This window comes from Lissotriton vulgaris, chromosome 9 (assembly GCF_964263255.1).
Source record: "Lissotriton vulgaris chromosome 9, aLisVul1.2, whole genome shotgun sequence".
Lineage (NCBI taxonomy): Eukaryota > Metazoa > Chordata > Amphibia > Caudata > Salamandridae > Lissotriton > Lissotriton vulgaris.
This window is the reverse complement of record NC_141697.1, coordinates 937,935,656-937,959,237: the sequence shown is the minus strand read 5'-3', so window position 1 is coordinate 937,959,237 and position 23,582 is coordinate 937,935,656. Positions and strand designations below refer to the sequence as shown.

Here is a 23,582-nt window from a genome sequence, read left to right as displayed (position 1 = left end):
CCCCTTCAGGCCTCTGAGTCCTTTCTGCGAGAGGGTCTGTTTCCACAAGTAATTGCTGCGCCTGCCAGGGACGCAGAACAGAAGGCTCTGCAACACCAAATGGTCGAGAAAAAAATACTGGCACCAGACTGCTTGCAGCTGTTAGGCGTCGAGGGATCGACATTTCCTCAAGACCGCCAGTCACCACGGAACAATTTGGGGAGATTAAGGTATTTTACCTGCTTGGAGCCAAGTCCGCATTGACAGCACCTGCCCTGTCTGTTGTTCCATGAGGCTGGTTGTTGCAGTGTAAGGGGACCAAGGAAGTCGGCCGTGGCTGTTCCTTTGGATGGAATAACACACAGCCTACCTGCACCAGCGCGGACCTACCGTTCTGCCTCACTCCTCCACACCACCCGCCCAGGCTGGACGGTACAGTGCCTTCTGTGAGCTGTAGTTTACTCATTGACACTGAACTACTTTGGGTGTGGCGACACCATTAGAGGGAGGAGCAGCGTTTGCTGGGAAGATTTTTTAACAGGTGGACTATTAGGTGCGCTCAGTGCTGGGCGCTGAAGAAGGCTGACTACGCCGAAATGCATTCGCCCGCTGCCACTGCCTAAAGATGAAATAAAGCGAGATGGCTTCTCTGAAAACCCCTTCAGGCCTCTGAGTCCTTCTTTCTGCGAGAGGGTCTGTTTCCACAAGTAATTGCTGCGCCTGCCAGGGACGCAGAACAGAAGGCTCTGCAACACCAAATGGTCGAGGAAAAAATACTGGCACCAGACTGCTTGCAGCTGTTAGGCGTCGAGGGATCAACATTTCCTCAAGACCGCCAGTCACCACGGAACAATTTGGGGAGATTAAGGTATTTTACCTGCTTGGAGCCAAGTCCGCATTGACAGCACCTGCCCTGTCTGTTGTTCCATGAGGCTGGTTGTTGCAGTGTAAGGGGACCAAGGAAGTCGGCCGTGGCTGTTCGTCTGGATGGAATAACACACAGCCTACCTGCACCAGCGCGGACCTACCGTTCTGCCTCACTCCTCCACACCACCCGCCCAGGCTGGACGGGGAAAGTGCCTTCTGGGAGCTGTAGTTTACTCATTGACACTGAACTACTTTGGGTGTGGCGACACCATTAGGGGGAGGAGCAGCGTTTGCTGGGAAGATTTTTTAACAGGTGGACTATTAGGTGTGATAAGTGCTGGGCGCTGAAGAAGGCTGACTACGCCGAAATGCATTCACCCGCTGCCACTGCCTAAAGATGAAATAAAGCGAGCTGGCTTCTCTGAAAACCCCTTCAGGCCTCTGAGTCCTTCTTTCTGCGAGAGGGTCTGTGTGTGTGTGTATATATGTGTATATATATATATATATATATATATATATATATATATATATATATATGCACAGGGAAGAATATTTACTTTCGCGCGCAAATTCGATAATGTGAAGCGCTCCAAATTTGCGCAACAAACACAGCTGGCCAAACAGGGCAAACCTGATGGACAAACATCTACCTCAGGGCCAGCTCTGGGTCCCACAACAGCCAGAACAAATCAAGTACACAGCGACAATGAGTCACTAACAAGTGCCCCTACCTCGGATGATGATGCCAGTGGCACTTGGGAAGCAAGTTCGGTCATCCTGGATTTAGGGGAAGAAGTGGATTTTTTATCCAACGAAAGACTGCAGTCACTAAGGCCCCGGAACAAACAGCAGACAAAGGGGCAGCAGCAGCAGCAAAACGTGCCAGGAACAACAGAAGACGGGGCCAGCGCCGGAAAAAGCACAAAAGCGCCCAAAAAACCAAAGCGGCAATATTGGCGCAAAAACAAGTGAGTGACAACACTGTAGTAAATCTATCTTCCGTTGACCTTACCATGGCTGAACAACAACTCTTAAGCCTTGGTCTTTCATATTGTCCAGCTACTGACTTCAACTATGCTAAGACTCGCATAGATGTCTACATGTATATAAGAAAATGGAAGCTCAAGAAATTCTTTGAAATTAAGGAAGGTCTGAACAACAAGACTCCACAGGGAATTGGAGCCACCACCAATGCTCTTTCAAATGTGCCCATGCTTCCGGCCAGTGACACTCGAACAGCACTCACAGTATTGAATCTTTTGGGCAATGACGCACTCACCAACGATCTTGCATCCACACAGGATGAGCTGAGGGCAGCTGACATTCCCCAAATTGGAGCTAACATCAGTCCTTTTAAACAAACGTCCAAATTTAATCCTACCATGCCCAGAGACTCCATTGATGTATTTCAGGACGTGGTAGTCGAAGACCTTAAACAATTGCATCATCAGATAAAGCATAAAAAGCGATATAGAAGCAAACAGGAAACAGACTATCATGCTTTGGTTAAAAAATTAAGTAATGACAACAATATCATAGTAACCACGGCAGACAAGGGGGGCAATGTGGTCATCTGGCCCCAGGAGGAATATATCAAGGAAGCAAAGCGACAGCTTAGTGATGGTACTTGCTATTCCATTACCAACATGAGACACTTTGAATCTTCCAAGGAATCACTTAAAAAACTGCTTTTTAAATATAAAAGGGAAGGCATGATTTCCTCACAAGAATTTGAGTTCCTCCATGTCGAGTTTCCGGTTTTGCCCAAACTTTATTTACTCCCTAAGATACACAAATTATCGAGACCAGTGCCCGGCCGACCAATCATTTCGGCCATTGCAGGAGTGGCTGAACACGTCACAGAATACATCGACTATTTCCTACAAAGTCTGGTCCAGGATTTACCAACGTATGTAAGAGACACAGGCGATTTTCTGGCTAAAATTCAAAACACCCAGTGGAATGATGGAATGCTCATGATTACTTTGGACATAGAATCGCTCTACATGAGCATAGAGCATAGATGTGGGATTAAAGCACTTGATTTTTTCCTTGGAAAAAGGCCCATTAATTGTTACCAGCACAACAAAGTATTGATTGAGCTTACATCATGGTGTCTCAATAACAATTTCTTTCTTTTTGGGAGTGATTTATATCTGCAGAAGCGTGGGGTCGCGATGGGGGCCTGCTTCTCTCCCAGCTACGCGTGCTTGCACGTGGGTTGGTGGGAGGAGCAGGTCCTCAGGCGGCAACACGCCCAAGTCTTTTCTGATCATGTTTTGCTTTGGCTTCGTTATATTGATGACGTTTTTTTGTTATGGCAGGGTGACAGGAACAGTGCACAACTGTTCATTGATTCTATCAATGTTAATAATGAAAACCTGAAATTCACTAGTTCCATCAGTGATTGTGAGGCTGAATTCTTGGATGTTAAAATCCTTATCCGCAATGGCCAACTTACTACTAAACTACATCGGAAAAGTACTGCGGGCAACAGTATCCTGCACGCTAGCAGTGCACATCCGTGCCATGTGGTAGATAATATTCCTCTAGGTGAACTCTTAAGAATTAAGAGAATCTGTAGTACAGACTCTGACTTGGAATCTTGCACCAATGAAGCTCTGACTAGGTTTCGTGCCAGGGGTTATCGTGAATCAGTGATTAAAACAGCAATGGAAAAAGCCAAGACCAGGTCTCGTGCTTCTCTGCTTGAGACTAACAACAGTGCTAATACATCTTGCACTTCAGATGACGACACTACTAACCCCAGGTTCCTTACGCCATACAGCAGACAGGCCAGGCAAATAAAATCCATTTTGTCTAAAAGATGGCCAGTCCTTGCTACAGATCCTGTACTAAAACCCCAACTGGCAGAAGCTCCTATTGTCACCTTTAGGAAAGGTCCCTCACTCAGGTCTCACATTTGCCATGAATTTCCTGAACTTAGAAAAAAGCAGGAATGGATGAAAACAAGATCAGGTTTTATACGCTGCACCTCTTGCAGGGCTTGCAAATTTGGCAAAAGTACTAGGCAATACTACACGCCGTTCAGTCCAGACCCAATTCAGATCAGGGGCCAATATAACTGCAAAACTGAATTTGCCATTTATGTTTTAACTTGCACATGTGCACTTAGGTATGTCGGCAGCACACGACAACCGGTACACGTTAGGATCCTCCAGCATCTACGCGCCATCGTCAATAACGATCCAGCCTATCCTGTAGCTAGGCACTTCAAGGCAATACATAACAACAATCTGGAGTGCCTATCTTATTTTGTTATCTCTGCCATAGATAAACCCAGAAGAGGCGGAGATAGGGTCAGGATGCTGAGAAGAATGGAATCTCATTTCATTCTTGAGCTAGATAGTAGATCTCCCAATGTTCTTAACACGGAGGATCTACATGTGTTTTTGTAAATCAAGCCTTGCTTTGTCCACTTCGTTCTGCATTGCTTTGGGTGGTAGGGTTCGTTTGGCTGCCGCCCTCCCCCACGTGATTAATACTATGTCTCCTTGTTGGGTTGTTGCACGTATCATTTGTACATATTAGTTCACGGTGGTTCATTATTGATGTATTTGCATTAATTTTTGGGTACACTTATTATTTGAGGACATAGACAAAATGTTTTTTTCTGTATTTCCTGATTAATATGTTTTCGCAACAGTTTTATTTATGACAATGATATACCCTTGATCTTTATACCAAATAGCCCATGCCTCATAATTATGCTGCTACAGTCGTATGTTTACACATTGCACTGTTTTGCACTTTGATAGATATAGATGCAACACTACATTGTTTACATCCAAGCTTATTTTGCACAATACCAATAGTATATCTGCTGGTTTTTTAATGCATCTGTTATAATATCAACAATTCTTTTTAAATGATGCACTTTGCACTTTTTTCTGCAATTTTGCACAATCAATATTGAATGTAGGCGTGGGCCTTGTATATATATCTGCTATATACAACTTTTTGGTATTTGCATTTTAAGCTGTTAAAAAAGTTTTCGTACATGTTCAACTTTTATATCACGGGTTTTTATTATTGTCAATTCAAAATGTGGATTCAAACCAGTTAAAGAATTTTTCGAACTGTTGTCATTTCAAAATGTTTGGAAAACAGACTATGCCATGCATTGCTAGTAGTTTGTCCTCGCTTTCTATTACCACGAGGTGTATGACGAAAAAAAAGAAAAAAATGCACTTTTTCACTGTTCAGCAGTTACTATTTAAAACGCAAGCATTTCCAACTCTGATTGTCTGTGAGCAAGGGCGGATGCCCGAAACGCGTCAGATTGCTTGGTTCAGCTTTTGAATAAAAATCTGTGCTTTATAATTACTGGATCCGCGTGATTTCCTGGGTCGCTGTGGTCGGAGCCTGGGAGGTTGCACTTGTTCGATGTATGTATATATATATATATATATATATATATATATATATATATATATATATATATATATATATATATATATATATATATATATATATATATATGTATATATATATATATATATACAAAATCTCCATTCGTTTTGGGTTGTCCAGATACCTAGCTGAACATGGGTCTATCATTTTTCTTTGAAAATTATTTGCGAATATTGGTATTTGTATTCAGCAACCCTGAACAGTATGAATGTAGGTTAAATACACCCAGAGGTCTACTTAATAGGGTCATGCAAGCGTAGGCAGATCAGTTATGGATAGGTTCCTATACATGATCTGGTCTCAGTGACATTAATTCATACGTTATAAAGATGTCATGGAGGAGGTATTGCAAGATGGGCCAAACACGGCAACTCTTATTAGAGGCTCTGGTAGATCTCTTTGGCTCTAGATGCAATGTCAGGAAAGGTGCCATGTCGCGATGGCCAGCTCGACATTGGTTTTGATTCACAGAAACAACCCAACACCCCACAAGCATTGATAATTTATGCTCCCCAGGACCTGCAGGCTGCATCAGGAACAATCAACTTTCAAAAGGACAGCAACGCGATAGCTGAAGGTTAAGCTGTTCAGTTCAGAAGGAGAAGCCAGCCAATGCTTCACAGCATGAAAGAAATCAAGGACCCCGCCATCAATTGGGGGAGGGGAAATGAGAGTGTGGCAGATTTAGGACCTCCCCCAGTTTATGGCTCATGTCAGGCATCTAAATGACCCTCTTAATATTGGGAGCAAGAATACGGTTAGGTAGTCTGTGTGCCTTGAACGTGTTTGAGCTGTACTTTGAATTATTTTAATTTGTAGGGCTTGTCTATAGTCATAAATAAAAAATTAAAATTAAGTTTCCATTTTGTTTTTTTGAAATGTTTCCTGCTAAAATCCCATCCAAGAACCCCACCTAAAAGAATTTGAATGCAAGTTCTTTAGTTCCTGGTCACTATCATATTTAACAAGTTAACTTGCAACCAGGACAAGTTTTTTCGTTGCGTGTTCTTCAAATGCTAAAATGCAAAGCCTGTATAGGTATTCAGTCTGGAATCTGTAACATGGTGCAAACAGACAGCACGTTATTAGACTGTGTGAATGCGGGGCACAATATAGACAATCTGCTTCTGTTACCTTGCAGTGCTAGGAGAGCATTATCCATACCCTCCAGGTCCACGTCTTGTCCTGCAGTTTTGAACTCTTTGACCTTTTTCTAGATTATAAAAAGGTGAAAGGAAGAGGACAATTGATTAGTGCAAGGACAGGATGCCGAGATTCCAAATTTGTAAAATTCCACACATCTGAACTTAAGCCACAAGGGAAAGGATGGAGGCCACGTGTTGATTCACCAGAAGTCAAGACGGAGCGAAAGTGACTTCACACACTCTTTGAACCCCAATGACATTATACAGCCTCCGGGAGTGGAAATTAGAGAAAGTAAACTTGGCTCTTACAGCCTGATTCATGAAAGACCCGTTTTGCGAGTCTTTAATAGCGATTCATAAGGAATCGCTATTACAGGCTCGCAAAACGGGATTCATGTAGGAATCGCAAAAAAAATGTGATTCCTACATATTCCTTATTTGCGATTAGCAATTTGCTAATCGCAAATAAGATAGGGATTTAAAGGGTGCCAGAGGTGTCCAAAGGACACCCTGTAGCACCCCTTAAATGCAAATTTAAACAGGTGTTGCGTTCACACATGTCAAAGGACATGTGTGTGTGCAACACGCAAGTTTTCGCTATTTACCACGAAGTTTCACCTTGCGGTAAATAGCGGGCCGAAATTGCGAATTGGCAATTTTAAAATGGATGATGAATTGCATTTAAGGAATCTCAAATAGAGATTCCTTAAATGTCATTCATCGCAAAATAGCGAAATCGCTATTACCGATTTTTGCATTTGGGATGATGAATCCCAAATGCAAAAATCGCACTCGCTAAGGGCCAGATTCTCAGAATCTGGCCCTTAGCGAGTGCAATTCAGCTTGATGAATCAGGCTGTTAGACCCCTGTTTACATTCTGTTCTGGTTTCATGATCTTCGAGTCCATAGGTTTCAAGGAGATGGCCAAGGGTATCAAAGGGCAAACCAAGGTTACGAACAGCTACCACTGGCTATTCCTAATTGAGTGATGACTGTCATATTAGGTGCGAGGAAAGTCACCAGACCCAGCAGACATCAGAAAACATATGCAAGCAAGCATGGTGGGCTAATGGTTAGGCTAGGAATCACCACATCTTGTAACAAGACACACTACACTGAAAAGAAAGAACTATGAACGGGTTTGGATGCATTTTAATAGAGCCTAATCTTGCAGAGCAGAAGTTGTAAACAGCAGTAATGCGGGAGAGAGCTGGTATTCCCATACCTGCATCAGGGCAAAGTCCTTTCCTGCACATCCTGCATTCGACACCACATACAGATGACTCTCTGAGGTGTTGGTGACAATAAGGTCATCGATGATCCCTCCTTTATCATTGGTGAAAAGAGAGAGAGTACCCTGCAACCATGGAAAGCATGACAAAACAGTATAAAAGACTGAAACGTACAAACCTACAAAGATCATCCTCCCAACCCATGTCCCTCTGATCGCTAACAGTAAAAAGGTAGAATATAGCGTTATGTGAATAAGTAAAGGTCATCAAAATCCCCTCATCTCTCTTCCATATCATTTCCTTTCTGCATTTTAGAGAAGTAGATCTACTGCAATTAAATGCTGCTTTCTCACATTCCTGAATTTCTGGTTGCCTCCATTCTGATATAAAGCCCTACCAGTGTGCAGATAGCACGTAGATATTTACAGCGAAGATGTTATAAGTATTTGTAAAGTGCAACTAATCACCCGTGCGGTATCCAGGCACGGGAGCAGGTGTGAGGGTCGTTTACAAGGTCTTAGCTAAAGGGCCTGATTTTCAGCTTCCTGTGGAATTCCGGAAGCGAGGAGGTCGATTTGGGGTGTAGCAGGAGGTCGTTACATTTTTTTGGGTGCAAGGAATGAGAAGGGTAGCCCTCTTGTTCCGCTTCTATGGATGCAGGGTGTGTGAGAGGGAGAGAGGGAGGGTGTCTGGTGGGCTGGTTGAAGAGGAGGTGGTAGTTGAGGTATGCTGGTCCAATGTTGTGCCATGTATGCATGTGTGAGGAGTTTCAATTGGCTCATTTGTTTATCAGCAGCCAGTGTAGATCCCTTTGGTGAGGCGTGAGGTGGGTACATCGGGGGAGTTCCAAGACTGGTCTGGGAGCAGCGTTCTGGATGGTCTAAAGATGGTGGAGAAGGTAGTTGGGGATGGCGACATAGCTGTAGTCTAGTCTGCTGGAGATTAGGGCTTGACTGACAGCGCGTCTCGTGCTCTTGTGAATCTATCTGAAGATTTTTTTAAGGATGCTTAGCATGTGGAAACAGGAAGAGCGGTCTACGTTCACCTGAGCGGCTATGTTGAGATACTTGCTTAGCTTTAAAAAGATAATTAACATGTGTCTAATTTTGTATCCTTGAGCTTTGTGTTGCAGCTCCTGTCCATCCTTTTTAATATCTACTTCAGTAGCTGGAGACATGAGAACAAAATGCTCCAAACTGGGCATCACCAGAGGAACTTAGCTGCCACACATCACCGGCATCTATGGGATCTTTTTCATCAACTTAATCTTACGTGTCTCTACCAGTGAGTTGGTTGCCAGATGTGCCCACGAAACGAACCAGAGGGCAGGACGACAAAGAAGTTGCGTAAAAAGAAAAAGTCTGTCTGACTTAACCACATGATAAACAAAGCTCAGTATTTTTCACATTAAGTTATTAGAATTCATTTCTTTTTAAAGTTCCGAAGGTGTCACTCATCAGGACTTTAGCAAGAATGGTGGCATCAGAGGTGAAAACCAACAAAACCCAAGAAACATCCTTACACATGTCAAATAATGCTATGCGCCCGTGAAGAGAACGCTATTATTAGTCATGGTTTGATGATGGGGATACATAAATTTAAGGTGAAAATGGTAATAATAAGCAAAACCATCAAAGGTTATAAAAAATGATCACTATACAATATTTATGGATTACCGAAGGTAAGTAACTTGTGCATCTGAAAGAAACAGGTTAGTATTAGATTCCTTACCTTAGAATAGATACCCCAGCAATACCAACCCCGGTGGTGGGTCTGCGAACCAATGATCACACCAGAAAGTCCTGGAGAACGGAACGGCCGAAAAAGCCATCTCTCCAGACTTGGCTGTCCAGGCAGTAGTGTCTTGCAAACGTGTGCAGCGAGGCCCACATAGCTGCCTGACAGATGTCCTGCAAGGGGACTCCCCGACCTAGGGCAGTAGTAGCCGCCGTGGCCCGAGTGGAATAGGCCCTCAGCCCAACAGGAGGCTCCTTTTTAGCCAAAGAGTAGCATACCTTGATGCACAACACAACTCACCGAGAGGTGGTGCGCTTGTGCACCGCCCCACCTTTCTTAGCGCCCACGTAACCAACAAAGAGTTGGTCATCCACCCGGAACTGGCGTGTGCGATCCAAGAAGAATGAGAGCGCACGTTTTGGGTCCAGACGGTGGAGCCTCTCTTCCTCTTTCGAGGGATGTGGAGGCGGAAAGAAGGTGGGCAAGGTGATGGACTGCCCGATGTGGAAGGCTGTGACTACCTTGGGCAGGAAAGAGGGTCGCGTCCGCAACACAACTTTATCCGGATGAACAGAAAGGAAGGGAGGTTTAGAGGAAAGAGCCTGGAGCTCAATTACTCTCCTGGCAGAGGTAATGGCAACCAGGAATGCAGTCTTCAGAGTAAGGAGACAAAGAGGACAGTTATGAAGTGGCTCGAAAGGAGCGCACATAAGATAGGTCAGAACAAGGTTCAAGTCCCAGTGAGGCATCACAAAAGGAACAGGAGGAAAAATATGAGTGATGCCCTTCAAAAACCTATTTACAACTGGGGACTTGAACAAAGAGGGCTGACCTGGGAGCCGTAAGAAGGCAGAAAGAGCAGAGAGGTAGCCCTTGATAGTGCCCAGTGCAGAGCCCTGCTGGGCAAGAGAGAGAAGAAAGAGGAGAACCTCTGAAAGAGGGGCAGAAAGAGGATCCACAGCCTTTGCTGTGATCCATGCCCAAATTTGTTCCACCTGCAGGCGTATACCGATTTTGTGGAGGGACGCCTGGCTGCCAGAGTCACATTACAAACTTCAGGAGGCAAGTCAAATGGACTCAACTGCTGCTGCTCAATCTCCACGCATGTAAGTGGAGACTGGACAGGTTCGGGTGGAGGACCGTCCCCTGCTGCTGCGACAGAAGGTCCTCCTGAAGAGGCAGACTAATCGGGGGATCGACAGACATACTGAGTAGCTCGGGATACCAGTATCTTCGCGCCCGGTCCGGAGCCACAAGGATAACTTGGGCCCGGTCGCGTCTGATCTTCTTCAGCACTCTGGGCAGAAGTGGTATAGGTGGAAAGGCGTACAACAGACAGCAGCTCCACTCGCGACGAAAAGCGTCTCCGAGCGAGTGCCGCCTTGGAAATTCTAACGCGCAGAACTGATGACATTGCGTGTTCTCTTCTGTGGCGAATAGATCTAACCAAGGCTCACCCCACTGCTGAAAGAGGCCTTGCGCCACGTCCGAGTTCAGATGCCATTCGAGATCCATCATGCACCGACGGCTGAGTTCGTCCGCCCTGGCGTTCAGGGAACCTGCCAGGTGTTTAACCACCAGGGTCACGTCCTGATGTTCCAGCGACTGCCAGAGGCGTAGAGCCTCCTGGCATAGGGTCCACGACCCCACCCCACCCTGTTTTTTTGAGTACCACATGGCGGTGGTGTTGTCCATGAACACCTGCACTACACTCCCCCGGACAGAGGGGAGGAATGCCTTCAGTGCAACCCGGATCGCCCGCAGCTCCAGAATGTTGATGTGGAGCCGGGACTCCGCTGGAGACCAGAGGCCTCTGATCTCCGCCTCTCCCATGTGGCCCCCCCAGCCCTGGAGGGACACGTCCGTCACAACTACGTGCTCCGGTTGGGGGTAGGGAGAGGGATCTGCCGCTGACTCAATCGCGGTCCGTGAGCCACCACTTGAACTGTCTTGCTGTGCCCTCCGAGATCAAGACATGGTCGGACAAGTTGCCCTGATGCTGGGCCCACTGAAACTTCAGGTCCCACTGCAGAGCCTGCATCTGCCACCGGGCGTGATGCACCAGAAGGATGCAGGAGGTCATCCGCCCCAGAAGCCGCAGCGTCATTCTGACCGAGACTCGGGATAACGGCTGAAAGATCGGAATTAGAGCCTGAATATCCCAAACCCGCTGTTCGGGAGGATAAACTTGAAACTGCGCTGAGTCTAGAACCGCTCCGATGAAGAGGAGCTTCTGAGAGGAACACAGGTGTGACTTCGGCACATTGATAGAGAACCCCAGCAGGTGCAGGAGGTCGGCCGTAGTCTGGAGGTGGCTGATGACTGTCTGGGGCGAGCCCGCCTTCAACAACCAGTCGTCGAGGTAGGGGAAGACTGAAACCCCTAACCTGCGCAGATGAGCTGCGACCACCGCTATCACTTTCGTGAACACCCGTGGGGCGCTGGTAAGGCCGAAGGAGAGCATGGTAAACTGAAAGTGCTAGTGGTCTACCGCGAACCACAGGTAACGCCAGTGGGCCGGCAGGACGGGGATGTGAAAGTAAGCATCCTGCAAGTCCAATGCTACCATCCAGCCTCCCGGGTACAGGGCAGCTAAGACCTAAGCCAAAGTCAGCATCTTGAACTTCTCCTTCCGGAGGAAGCCGTTGACGTTCCTCAGGTCCAAGATAGGGCGTAGGCCCCCTTTGCCCTTCTTGGGAACCAGAAAGTAGTGGGAGTAACAACCACACCCTACTTCTGGCCCAGGAACGTGCTCGATGGCCCCCTTGGCCAAGAGGGACATAACCTCCTCTTGCAGAAGACTCAAGTGATCCCCCGATACACGGTGGTACTGCGGTGGCATGGCTGGAGGGGTCGCCTCGAAGGGGAGGGAGTAGCCCCTTCGGACGATTTGCAGCACCCACCTGTTTGATGTGACGGTGCACCAGTGGAGGAGGTGATGGCGAACCCTGCCCCCCACTGGTGTCACATAGGCCTGAAAGCTCGGACTAGGAGGGTTTCGAGGCTGATGCTGCAGGGGTAGGTGTGGACTGACCTCGCCGTTGTCCCCTACCGCCACAACGGCGGTTACCATGTCAGCCACTGCGCTGGATGTTAGTCTGCGGGCCGTGGCTGGCAGGACGTGTGGGGGCGCCCCTTCTTTGGCCACGAAAGGAGCGAAAGGCAACAGTTTGCTGGCGCGGGCCCGAGAGGCCCAAGGACTTGGCCATAGCCCTGGAGTCCTTAAAGCGCTCAAGTGCACTGTCTGCCTTGTCGCCAAAGAGGCGACGGCCATCAAACAACATGTCCATAAGGGTGTTTTGGACATCAGCCGAAAAGTTGGCGGACCTCAGCCAGGCGTGGCGACAAATCGCCACCGTCGTTGCCATCGCCCTGCCCAGCGAGTCTGTGGTATCCAGCCCACACCGGATGGGCATCTCGACCCTCCACAAGGGCTTGGGTGAGTTTAGTCCGGACCCCCTCCAGACATTGTGGCAGCACGCCCGCGACCGTGTCCCACAGAGAGTGGGTGTAACGGCCCAAGAGGCACACGGTGTTGACTGACCGCAACCCCAAACTAAGTGAGGAGAACATCTTTTCCATACTATTCGTACCTCTTGGATTCTCGATCGGGGGGAGCCGTCGGGAATGCGGTCTGGGAGTTAGAGGCCTGGATGACCGTGCTCTCAGGGGTGGGGTGGGTGGACAGGAAGAAAGGGTCGCCCGGAGCCGGGCGCTGGCGCCTGGCCACGTTCCTATCTACAGGCAGACCTGTAGCGGGCTTGGACCAAGTGCCCAGAAGAACCTCTGACAAGGCCTTAGTAAACGGCAGCAGAGGCTCAGCCGAGCTTGCCTGCGGTTTAAGGACCTCAGTGAGGAGCTTAGTCCTCACGGCTGCGACGGGGAGCTAAAGGCCCAAGGCCTTGGCAGCCCGCATCAGCACCACAATATGGGCAGCCCCCTCCTCTGTAGCCACGGTATGAGGGGAGACAAAACCAGTGTTGGGCGAAGTGTCCTCCCCTAGCTCACCTGCCCAGTCCTGAGAAGACTGACACTCACGTGCCAGAGGGTCCTCGGACCCCTCCCAATCCTCCTCGCCACCCATCTCCCGATACTCAGGGTCAAAGGAAGGGGCCGGGTCGCAGAAGTAGAAATCTCCTAGCGGCGTCGAATACGGCGCCGGACCCGAATCGAGGGTAGGACCGGGGATGGCGTCGTCCTGGGATGGCACCTGGGGCAACACCCTGGGGGCCGGCGCCGGCGAGGTCGACCGGCAACGACCCGGATCCGGAGCCGGATCCGGCGGGGCCCTGCGGCGTCGGGACCGAAGTCGCCGACAGCACCGGGCCGAAGCACCCGGCCCGCTTGGGGACCCAGTCCGGGCTGCTTGGCCTGAAGGCACCGCAGAACCCGACGGAGGAGTGACCGACCTCATGGCCATGAGAAAGGCCTCGATCTCCTCCGGCGTCGCGTTCTGCCCAGGGACCAGTGGGTATGCAGCAGGCCGTGACACCTGTGGCTCCGGCGGAGCCGCGGGGGCGGTGTCGCCCAAACCCCCGGCCGCGTCGCGCGAGCGTCGGGGGGAGTCAGAAGAGCGATGTCGCCTCTTCGACTTCTTGTGCCTCTTACCTGAGGACTTCGAGCCCGAAGACTGATGATGACTCCCGGAACTGTGGCGACTCCGGCCCCGCGACCGGTCCCTCGACCTCCTTCTGGACCGGGACCTCGAGCGGCGCGGGGCTGACTGCCGGAGCTCAAACCGCTTACGGGACCGCTCCCGTTTAGCTTTGGACGTCAGGGCCCGGCATTCGGAGCAGGACTTGTCGTCGTGGTTGGGGCCCAGACAGTGAAGGCACCGGCGATGGGGGTCGGTAACCGACATCAGTCGGTTACAATCGACGCAGGGCTTGAACCCGGGCATCCCTACCGGCACCATCGGAGTCGAGAGACTTCGAAAGATGATCAAAAGGGATCAAAAAAATCGACTAAGGGTACAACTTTTTCCGGATTGGCACTTGCTGGCGCGGAAAAAAGAAGAACTGACGTCAGCGCGCAAGGGCGGCGTCTAAGTACTCTGGCGACGTCATCCCGGCGCCAACGATGCCGACGACGGACGTGGAGCCGCAGACGACGCCTACCGACGTGCAAGGGTACTGCTACGCAAAAGTTTTCCGAATCCAGTCTGACGCCTGGGGATATTCTAAGGTAAGAAATCTAATACTAACCTGTTTCTTTCAGATAACTACACTTATCAGAATGTATACGTATAATAATCCTATCAGGAGACATGCCAGTATGCAGTACTGGGGGGCTTTGCTTAGATTAGCATTCAGTTGTGAACTTAAAATAATGTATACCTGTTTTTAGTGAAAGCATCAAAAGTTTGAGTACACATAAGGCCAAAAATCCTATAAAAGTAGTCAAAAAAGTGGTCAAAAATTGCGTTCCGACTTTTTTGTGACCACTATTTTTCTTTTTTGCGAACCGACCTATGTAGTAATAGGTTGGTTCACGGAATAAAGAGACGCAGAACTATCTGCCTATTTCTTTTTTAACCAGATTTATTTGGGGTTTTGCATACATATTTCATAATCATGATACATTCACTGCATTTCATCAAGAAAAAGCATTGAAATGTCATGGTCATCCCCATTTCGTTCAACCTTGTGAACATTTCCAACTCCCCTCCAAACCCTTTAAGTCGATTCCAGCTTCTGCATGTCAGCTTACGTGATATGCACATACCCTTTTGGGGTCGCTGCTGAGTGGTGGGTGTAGACTATATGAGGGGGGTAAAATCAAGGAGGGGGTGCTAACTATACGACTCAGCCCATTCTATCTCCGCCGTGTTCAGGCGATGAAGGACGTGAGGGCACTGCCATTGCAGCATCCAGGTTAATTGCTATTAATTCATCGACTAGCCCTTTGCAGGCCCTGGCTATGTCTAGTGTGCCAATGCAGCGCCGGGCTTCCTTCAGAAGTACTTTCCCTTCACAACTTGCTCATTTTTGTAGTTCTCTCCTCCATGGCATGACTCTCGGTCCTCCCGTTGAGTTCCAGTTCTTTGTGATTTCCCGTTTGGCCAGGGCATATTCAAGATCCTGGAATTTCCCTGTCACTTTGGTTTTAGCTGTGTGCAGGAACCATCCCAATAGGCAATGACTCGGAGTGTGAGGAATGTCCCTCTCTGTAATATTTTACACTATATTTAGGACCTCCTCCCAAAAGGTGCCCAGAACAGGGCACTCCCAGAACATATGTAGGATATTCAATTGTCCTTTCCCCACATCGGGGGCAAGCTGCTGCCTCCGACTGGAAATATCTTCTAATTCTCACAGTGGTAAGTTAAGCCCTATTCAGGATATAGTAGTTAATTAATGTAAAACGCGCATTTCTCGAAACTTTCAGAGTCCTCTCACTATGGTATCCCAGTCCGCCTCAGGAATCAGGGACCCCAGGTCCTCTCCCCTGTGCAATCGCAGTTGCTCCATTTGCCGTTGGAGATCATGACGTATCGCTTTGTAAAGGCATGAGACTGCTTTCATGTCTGCCGAAAAAGCATATATCGGCAGCACTTAGCGCCCGTTGTTCTCTGGAACCAGTACTCCAATGTTTCCTGAACACTGAGGGGAGTGCCCTGTGTAGGAGGAAATGACTTTGGGGTAGATCAAATTCGACACGAAATACGTCAAAGCAGAGTAATTTAGAGTCTCGAAAGAGATTCCCCACCTTAGTCGTCTCCACTGCCACCCAGGCATCCAGGCCTGCCCAGCTTCCATCGCGTGGCAAGTGTCTGAGCAGGACGAGGGGTAAGGCAGGAGAATATGGGATTCTGTTCCAAGTTTGTTGCAAATATCTAATCCAGCACCGGGTTATAACTCTGATCTCTCCGGTGTCCCCTGTGGGTCACCATCTTATACGTGATTATACTTTCGTAAGAACAGAGTACGTGGGTGTGAATGGGTTCAGGGCCCTGTCAGGGTTCCTTCTGGCCTTCATTCATTGGGTCAATCAGTTGAGCTGCGCCTTGATGTAGTACACTTTTAAGCCCTCCAGTTGCTGTGTGAACAATACCATCTGGAAGTCTAGATCTCGGAACACCGTGCGGGGGATTCGCACTGGAAGTGTGCCAAAGTAATATAGTAATCATGGCAACGCAATCCATTTTCAGGAGAACCACCGTGCCCACTTCTGATAATGGCAACGATTTCCAAAACTCCATGGAGGAGCGGAGGGAGCATACTTCTCTACCCACATTGCCTTCCATGAGATCAGAGGTTCCATGATATATTTTTACCCCTAGGCACGGTAGGCATCTGGGCTCCCACTGGATGAAGTCCAGCTCATCTGGGGGAGGCCTATTGGGTGCCGTGGGAAAGAGTCAGGATTTCTGTCAAGTAACTCACAGACCCTAGAGCAAACCAAAGCGTTCCAGCACTCCTCTCAAATCCTCTCCCGTATCATGGAGAAATATCAGGAGAACACCCGCATACAGGGTGATGCAATGTTGTGAATCCCGCAGTCAGTCCCTGGTAATCTTGTCCCACTCTCGCGCAGCGTGCCAAAGGCTCCATGGCCAGTGCAACAAGCATTTGCAATGCAATAGGTCTCGCAGCATTAAAGTTTGAGTTACTGGCATTGTAAATGACAATGCTTTGCATAACTTTTTTTTAAATTTACAATTGGTATATAAACATTGTTTGTGAGTGGTTAGCTGTTGCTAACAGACACCCTCACAGACCTAGAGCACTGCACGGCTCATATGCTCGAATTTGCACTGAAATCGGAAGGCTGCAATGCTGATTGAATGCATAGGGCCCAGGGGCCATGCACTCCTGATGTGCAGTCGAGGCCTACCTTACAGAGGGCCCCACCGAAATTAATCAGTGATGCCACAGGCCATGGTGCCAAGTAACCCGAGAGCAAACAATGTGTCACATGAGTGGATGCCTGTCATCAGCTGTGGCCCAGCACCACACTGGTACGAAATACAGCACGCAGGCCTAGAATTCGGCATGGCATCTTTTGAGAATCACTATGCATCCAATCACGAGGGGCTGAGAAGGGTAGTGAGGGGACATTAGTCATTCTGGCATTCGGGAATGCGCCCCTCCTGCCCTTCTCGAGAACTCACTCCGGTCAATCACACTATCTTGCCAAGAAATCGAAACCTTGTGGTAGCTCCCGGCAACTTTGGAGCACTGACTCCTTAGTACTTAAAATCCCAGCTATCCAAAAAAAACACGGCGGACCCTGAAACAATCATTACCTGGGACTCAATTAACATGTGGAAATACCTCAAGCATATGTGCACTAACCCTCAAAGGCTCTGACCACAAGTTCACCATAAACTAAGTGCCGGCGCTGGAATGAATGATTGCGACTGGCCTGGTAGCTCCCGATGAGGTTATGACATACACGAGTCTCATTGTGGAATAACCACACAGATCCAGTGCTACTGGTATAAAAACCAAAAGCCTTATCCAACTCCATGGACAATTTTGCTGACATCTACTACTTGCCGAGTGCAGCTGATAACTCTGAGAGGTGGGGGGCGCAGTGCGTTGCTTAGGAGGACAGTGGGGTGAGGAGTGTGTCGGTGGCAGGGCAGGCTCAGGAACATATTGCATGCATGCTATAAAGGGGGCTCACCGCACACGCACGAGTGAAAATGAGAAACCGAAAGCTAAAACCAAAAACCTACAAGGCGTGCAGCATTCAGAAGCATGGCAGGCTGTGACAAGGAAGAGAATGAGTCCATGTAACTTATATTACTAATAAGTAATCCAGGCATTATACACATTCATTATAGGATTTTTAGTTTCTTCCTATGCTTTGTCCGATTGTTTGATCACAATTCTTAAATATTAGCTTGCGATCAGGAAGTACTTAAAGCAATAAATGTCCCAAAATGTAATGGCATTGCTAAAAGTACTTACTGCAATAAATGGCTCACAATCTATTGCTATCTGCTTAAAGCAATACATGTCTCAAAATGTTATGTAATTGCTAATGAGTGAAAGGCCTAATTAATCAATGGACTAGAAGTTGCATTAAAATGAAGCCACAGGAATCTGATTTACGCGGACAGCCCCTCGTTTGAATTAACATCCACTCATAAACAGGCCTGTATGTGTCATAAAGGTAAGTAAGGCCGTGCTGCTAGGTGAGGGACATTTCAAAATGGTTTCATCCAGCAGAGGGATGCGTTCTGAGCCTGGCTGTTAGCGCTGCACTCGGCTGACTCTTCTAATTAAAGACAGTCTTGCGTGAGGGGGCTTCTTTACGACGCTGCATTCCTCACACTGGACAAAAAGCCCTGCTGACGGGCACTCAACAGATTTCGTAAACTATTTCCAAAAGCCAACGCGGGACACGCTGCAGCCCCCCTTGCTCCCCCACCTACCCGAACCAGCTTTACTGTCACACATTTTAAAGGAGGCGGGCTCAACAACAGCAGTGTGTCAGTCACCTCAGGAGGAGTCGTCGTCGTTTCCACACAGGGGCCCCGGGGTCAGTTCACTAAATTTTGCCAGACGGCTCGTCCTACACTTCACACAGAGAGATTTCGAAAAACGCCTTTTCTTTGATATAGAGTTACACGTAATCTCTGCCTTATTCTACACGTCGCGATCTCAATGTACTGTATGCACTGTACTACAGTACGAGACAGGACATTTCTGTAGGTGTAAAGCCGCCTCGGGGTTCGAGGCCGAGCTTCGGTAACATTTGAGGCACTGGCGACGCAGCACGTAGTCCATTAGCTAGGCTTGTCCCGTGTGGGTCGGTATTTATTAGTCTGCGTTCTCAGGAGAATATGGAAAGGCTGCGAGACATAATAACGCGTTACTCCGCCTCAGTTAATGGACGCAGTTAAATGGCGAGCTTCTCCGCTCCGATGCATTTTTAATCAGAAAGCGTACCAGGCCTATTCCCATAAGTGCCAGTACTCCGTACCGGACAGTACCAGTCTAATCTCGGGGCCCTGCTCGCAGACCTCCACGCAGGAGCGGCAGAAGTTGTGCCCGCAGTCCACGGACACGGGGTCGCGGAAAAAGTCCAGGCAGATGCAGCAGGTGACCTCGGCCTTTAGGTCCGGGAAGCCGTTGGACGCCATTGTGGCTTGACCATAGAGGCCTTAGAGACAGAGACCCCTCGGTGCCTGATCTGAAGCATTCAATACTCGCGGGTCACGTAACGTGCTCCAGTTTCTGGGCAGTGGAAGTGCGCGCGCAAAACGAAACCTATCGTGGGGCGGGACTTCCGTTTTGTGAAGCCCGCGCCCACGGAGTGCCTGGAGGAGCAGTGGTGACGCGGGGCTCCCATGCCCGAGGGAGAGCCCCGCGGTCGGAGGCTGCACAAGTCCGGAGTGCCGGTGAGCAGGGAAGGGGGGGATGCCTGTATGTGTGCGTGTATGTGTGTGTCTGTGTGTGCGACGGCGGGGGCTGGGGGGGGGGGGGGGGGACGTCTCTCCGTGCGTGTATGTGCGCTTGTGTATGTGTGTGCGCATGCGTGCAGGGGGAGGTGTGCCTGTGTATGTTTGTGCTTCCCAGGAGACAGCCACGGCGAGCGCGTGGCCTGCTCCGATCGCCTTTGGCGAGATGCGCGCAGCCAGGTGCTGTCTCCTGGGAAGCAGAGTCAGTAACAAAAGATCTCGGCGAGACCTAAAAAGCAGGGGAGACAAGGGGCATCCCTGTCGTGTGCTCCTCTCCACCTTCAACCCAGGGAGATAGTCCTCCCTATATGCACCCTGGCCATCCGGTTCGCATACAATAGTTTTGTTGATGCTAAAAAGCCTCCACCTAGGCCCACCCTGCCTAGCACCTCATAAAGGAATTATCATTCAAGGATATCAAAAGCAATCTCTACATCCACTGCGAACACAAACGCTGCAGCCTCACACCACTGTGTAGCAGCCTTCTGTGTCTATCAAAGTGTCTTTGTGTTGAAATGGGACCCACACTCTGACCCAAATCTTCACCCCTAAAGCATATGCAGAGTATGTGGTGTAGAAGGCCAGGCCTCGCCAGCGTGTCCTCAGCACCAAACCCTCCCTCGCCGTGAGGTGTCTCTCTTGGAGTAGGGCTAACTATCTGTCTTGTTCATATTCATTAGGTAGCTCAAGTCACGAGCGGGGATTGGCAATATTGAAAGGCATGGTTGCCTGTATGGGAAAGCAGACCACAAACACTGTTACTGTATTCCAAAATAGAATTCTTTTTAAAAAAAGAAAAAGAAAAAGAAAAGCAGTTTGGGGTTCAGAATCAGAGCTGCTTTTAAAAACAAAAATATTGGCTTGAGGGGTCAAGATGGCGGTCGCACTCTAAGAGTGCTCCGGACCCCCTCCGTCATCCGCCTTGCATCTGCCCAAATACAGCTGCCATCGATCCCTGTAAACGGCCGCTGCGGCTCCCTAGCCCACCTGCCTTGCTCCAGTTCCTTTGTGGGGCTGCCTGGTCCAGCTCTCCCTCCTGAGGCCTTGCACATCCAAGATGGCGGCCCCCTCGCGTCCTCGTTTCGGGGCCTGAGGCCTTTGTCCGGCTGACCCGGTGTGCTGTGTGCCCTCACTCCAGGTGCATATCCTGTGACTGTGAGCTCAGTGGCGTCCGGGGCCCGGCACTGTGGCGGGCTGCCTGCTCCTGCGGAGGAGACCTGAGGGACGCCGGGGGACGGACGCGGCCCGACTGCGCTGCGGGCGTTGCCTGTGGCTCGGCGCGGAATGGGGCCTCCGGAGGAGGACGCGGCCCGGACCCCCGCCAGCAATGCTGGCCCGGTGAGTAAGGGCCTCCGATCTCGGTTGCTGCTGCCGGGGGGTTGGGCTCCCCTCCGGCCTTTGTCTAGAACCCTGGGTGACGGAGGATCCACGCTGGCCTGGGACGCCGGCCTGAGACGCAGTCGCAGCGGGTCCTCGGCGGAGTGAGGCCTCCGGCTCCTGGGCCGGCTCCCGGACCGTTGGGGCCCTGAGGAGGTGTGCTTGTCTGCCCCGGCCTGGATCGGCCCTCCCTCGCTGCCTGCCTCAAGTCGGGAGTTGGCCCTCCCCCTTTGATCGGTGCCGCTGATTCCACGGGCCTCCGTCGGCGGGCTGGCGCGGTACATCTGGCCGTCCCCGGCCCTGTGAGATGCTGTGGGCTGCTGGGTGCCCCGCCCGGGGGGCCCAGAGAGTTGCTGGCCGCCTCGGAGGCGCTGCTGCTGGGGTCTACATTACCTCCTGGTTTGGATTGTCGGAGGCTGCGCCGTGGCCCGGCGAAGGGGGGTGAGTCGGCCATCTTATTGGGTGGCGCGCCCGGGTCCCCCCCTCCTCCTCCCCCTCCACCCCTGCCTGTCTGGGGGTTGTTGGTGTGGCTTTGGTGTCGTGGGGTTGCCGGTGCTGCCCGGAAGAATGCCACTGTGACTGACTGCTGGGCTCTGGTGAGGCCCTTCACCTTCCTTGGTGCGGCAGACGCCCCTCTCCTCTGGACAGTGATGGACGCCCAGGGCCTGCTGCTTGCCCTCAGAGACCTGGCTGCTCACCTGCCATTTCCTGCACCGCAGAGCCTGGGAGTAACGAGTGATTGCCCACCTGGCGTCTATTGACCCCCCCCAATTGCTTCACCGGGCCCATCGGACGTTGGGGGCCCTCTCTGCTGCATGGCCTGCTTCTGGGGTCCCACGGTCCGACCGCCCTCCGGCCTCTGGGGTGCTCCCAGTCGGAGCTGTCTGGTGTGGCCTGCTGCCCTACTGAAGCTGCCCCGGGAGTGACTTGGAGGTGAGGTGGACAGGAGAGGTGCTCCGCCGGGGCGTGGCGGTGGCGCCCCCCTGCGGGTCAGGTCCGGGGGGGGTGGGAGCGTGGGGGAGGCCTCCTCTCCTTGGAATCGGTGGATGGTTAGTGGGGCGGGATCGGCCACTACACCGGGTGGCGGGGGCACGCTGCAGCGTCTGCCTGCCCTCCCCCCCTTCCTCTGGGCGCATCGGATTGACCTCTTCGAGAGCATAGGCAGGACCCGCAACACTCAGGCCCCCGTTCCTCCGACCCAAACCACAATGGACTCATTCGCTACCTCTGGCCGGGACCCGGATGGAGGGGCCCTGGCAGTGCCGGGGGCCTCCGGTGGAGAACTCTCCACCATTTTACAGGCGATAAGTTCATCGCAGGCCTCGGTGGAGGGCAAGATCGGGGAGGTGCAGGTGGACGTGGCCCTAATTCGCCAGAATCTGCATAATGCCACGGCGCGCATCATGGAGGCGGAATCCCGTATCTCCACGGTGGAGGACAATGTGGATACCCTCAAAACCCAGGTGGCCTGTCTCCAGACACAGGCCTCGGAGCTACATCACAGGGCCGAAGACGCCGAAAATAGGGCGCAACGTAAACCTGCGCCTCCTGGGATTTCCGGAGGGAGTGGAAAAGGGGCATACCAACACTTTCATCGAGACCTGGGTCCGCTCCGGGACGCTCAAAGAGAAACTTTGCCCCTGGTTTGCGGTGGAGCAAGCCCAAAGTTCTCTCGCTCCCAAACCTCCACCCAGAGCTCCTGCTCGCCCTATTATCCTCAGAATCTTCAACTTTTGGGACAGGGACGCTATTCTGGGAGCGGCCAGGGAACTGAGGCCGCTGCAGATTCGGAACTTCAGTATCATGGTCTTTCCGGACTACTCCAGTGAGCTCCAGACTCAACGCCGAGCCTACGACGAAGTTAAACAAAAGGTCAGGGCGATGGGTCTCCGCTACGGTCTCCTCTTCCCGGACCGGCTTAAGGTGATCTTCCAAGAAAAGACCTTTTTTGACACCCCACAGGCGGCATGGACCGGGCTGACGGAGGAGATGCCCCTCCTGCATGGGGTGGCCTGTTCACCTGTCCGGAAGGTCCCAACGCAGCCGAATCTGGACGCCCCCAAGTCCCAACGGCGCCGGACCGGGTCTCGGGGGAGGGGCAACCGTCGGGGAGGGGATTCCCGCTCCCCAGCTTCGCAGTCCCGGCGCTCTCCGGCCCATTCTCCGCATCGGGGATCCGCCTCTTCCAACCTGGCTACTTCCCTGATCGATATGGCCAGTGTCCCCGGTCCCAGTACAACTCTGCAAAGGGCACAGGGCTGTCTGGCAGCCCTGTGATCCGGGGCTCAAGCGGGGAGGATGGAGTCTGAGCGGCGCAAGGCGTTGAGCGATTTGCAATTCGCCCTTCGAGACTTTCTACAACGGGACTGCTCCTGACCCCACGAGCTGGGGCCGAC

The 23,582-nt window shown here is 50.8% G+C and overlaps 1 protein-coding gene across 1 annotated transcript in view; it reads right to left on the bottom strand.

The window, feature by feature from the left end:
• Window positions 1-23,582, bottom strand: part of AMT (aminomethyltransferase) — a 214,919-nt gene that overhangs the window by 46,663 nt on the left and 144,674 nt on the right. The window contains exons 4-5 of the mRNA XM_086938787.1: window positions 7,652-7,783; window positions 6,415-6,493 (exon numbers count right to left, since the gene is read on the bottom strand). Of these exons, the coding sequence (XP_086794913.1) occupies window positions 6,415-6,493; window positions 7,652-7,783 (211 nt within the window). The remainder of the gene's footprint in view (window positions 1-6,414; window positions 6,494-7,651; window positions 7,784-23,582) is intronic.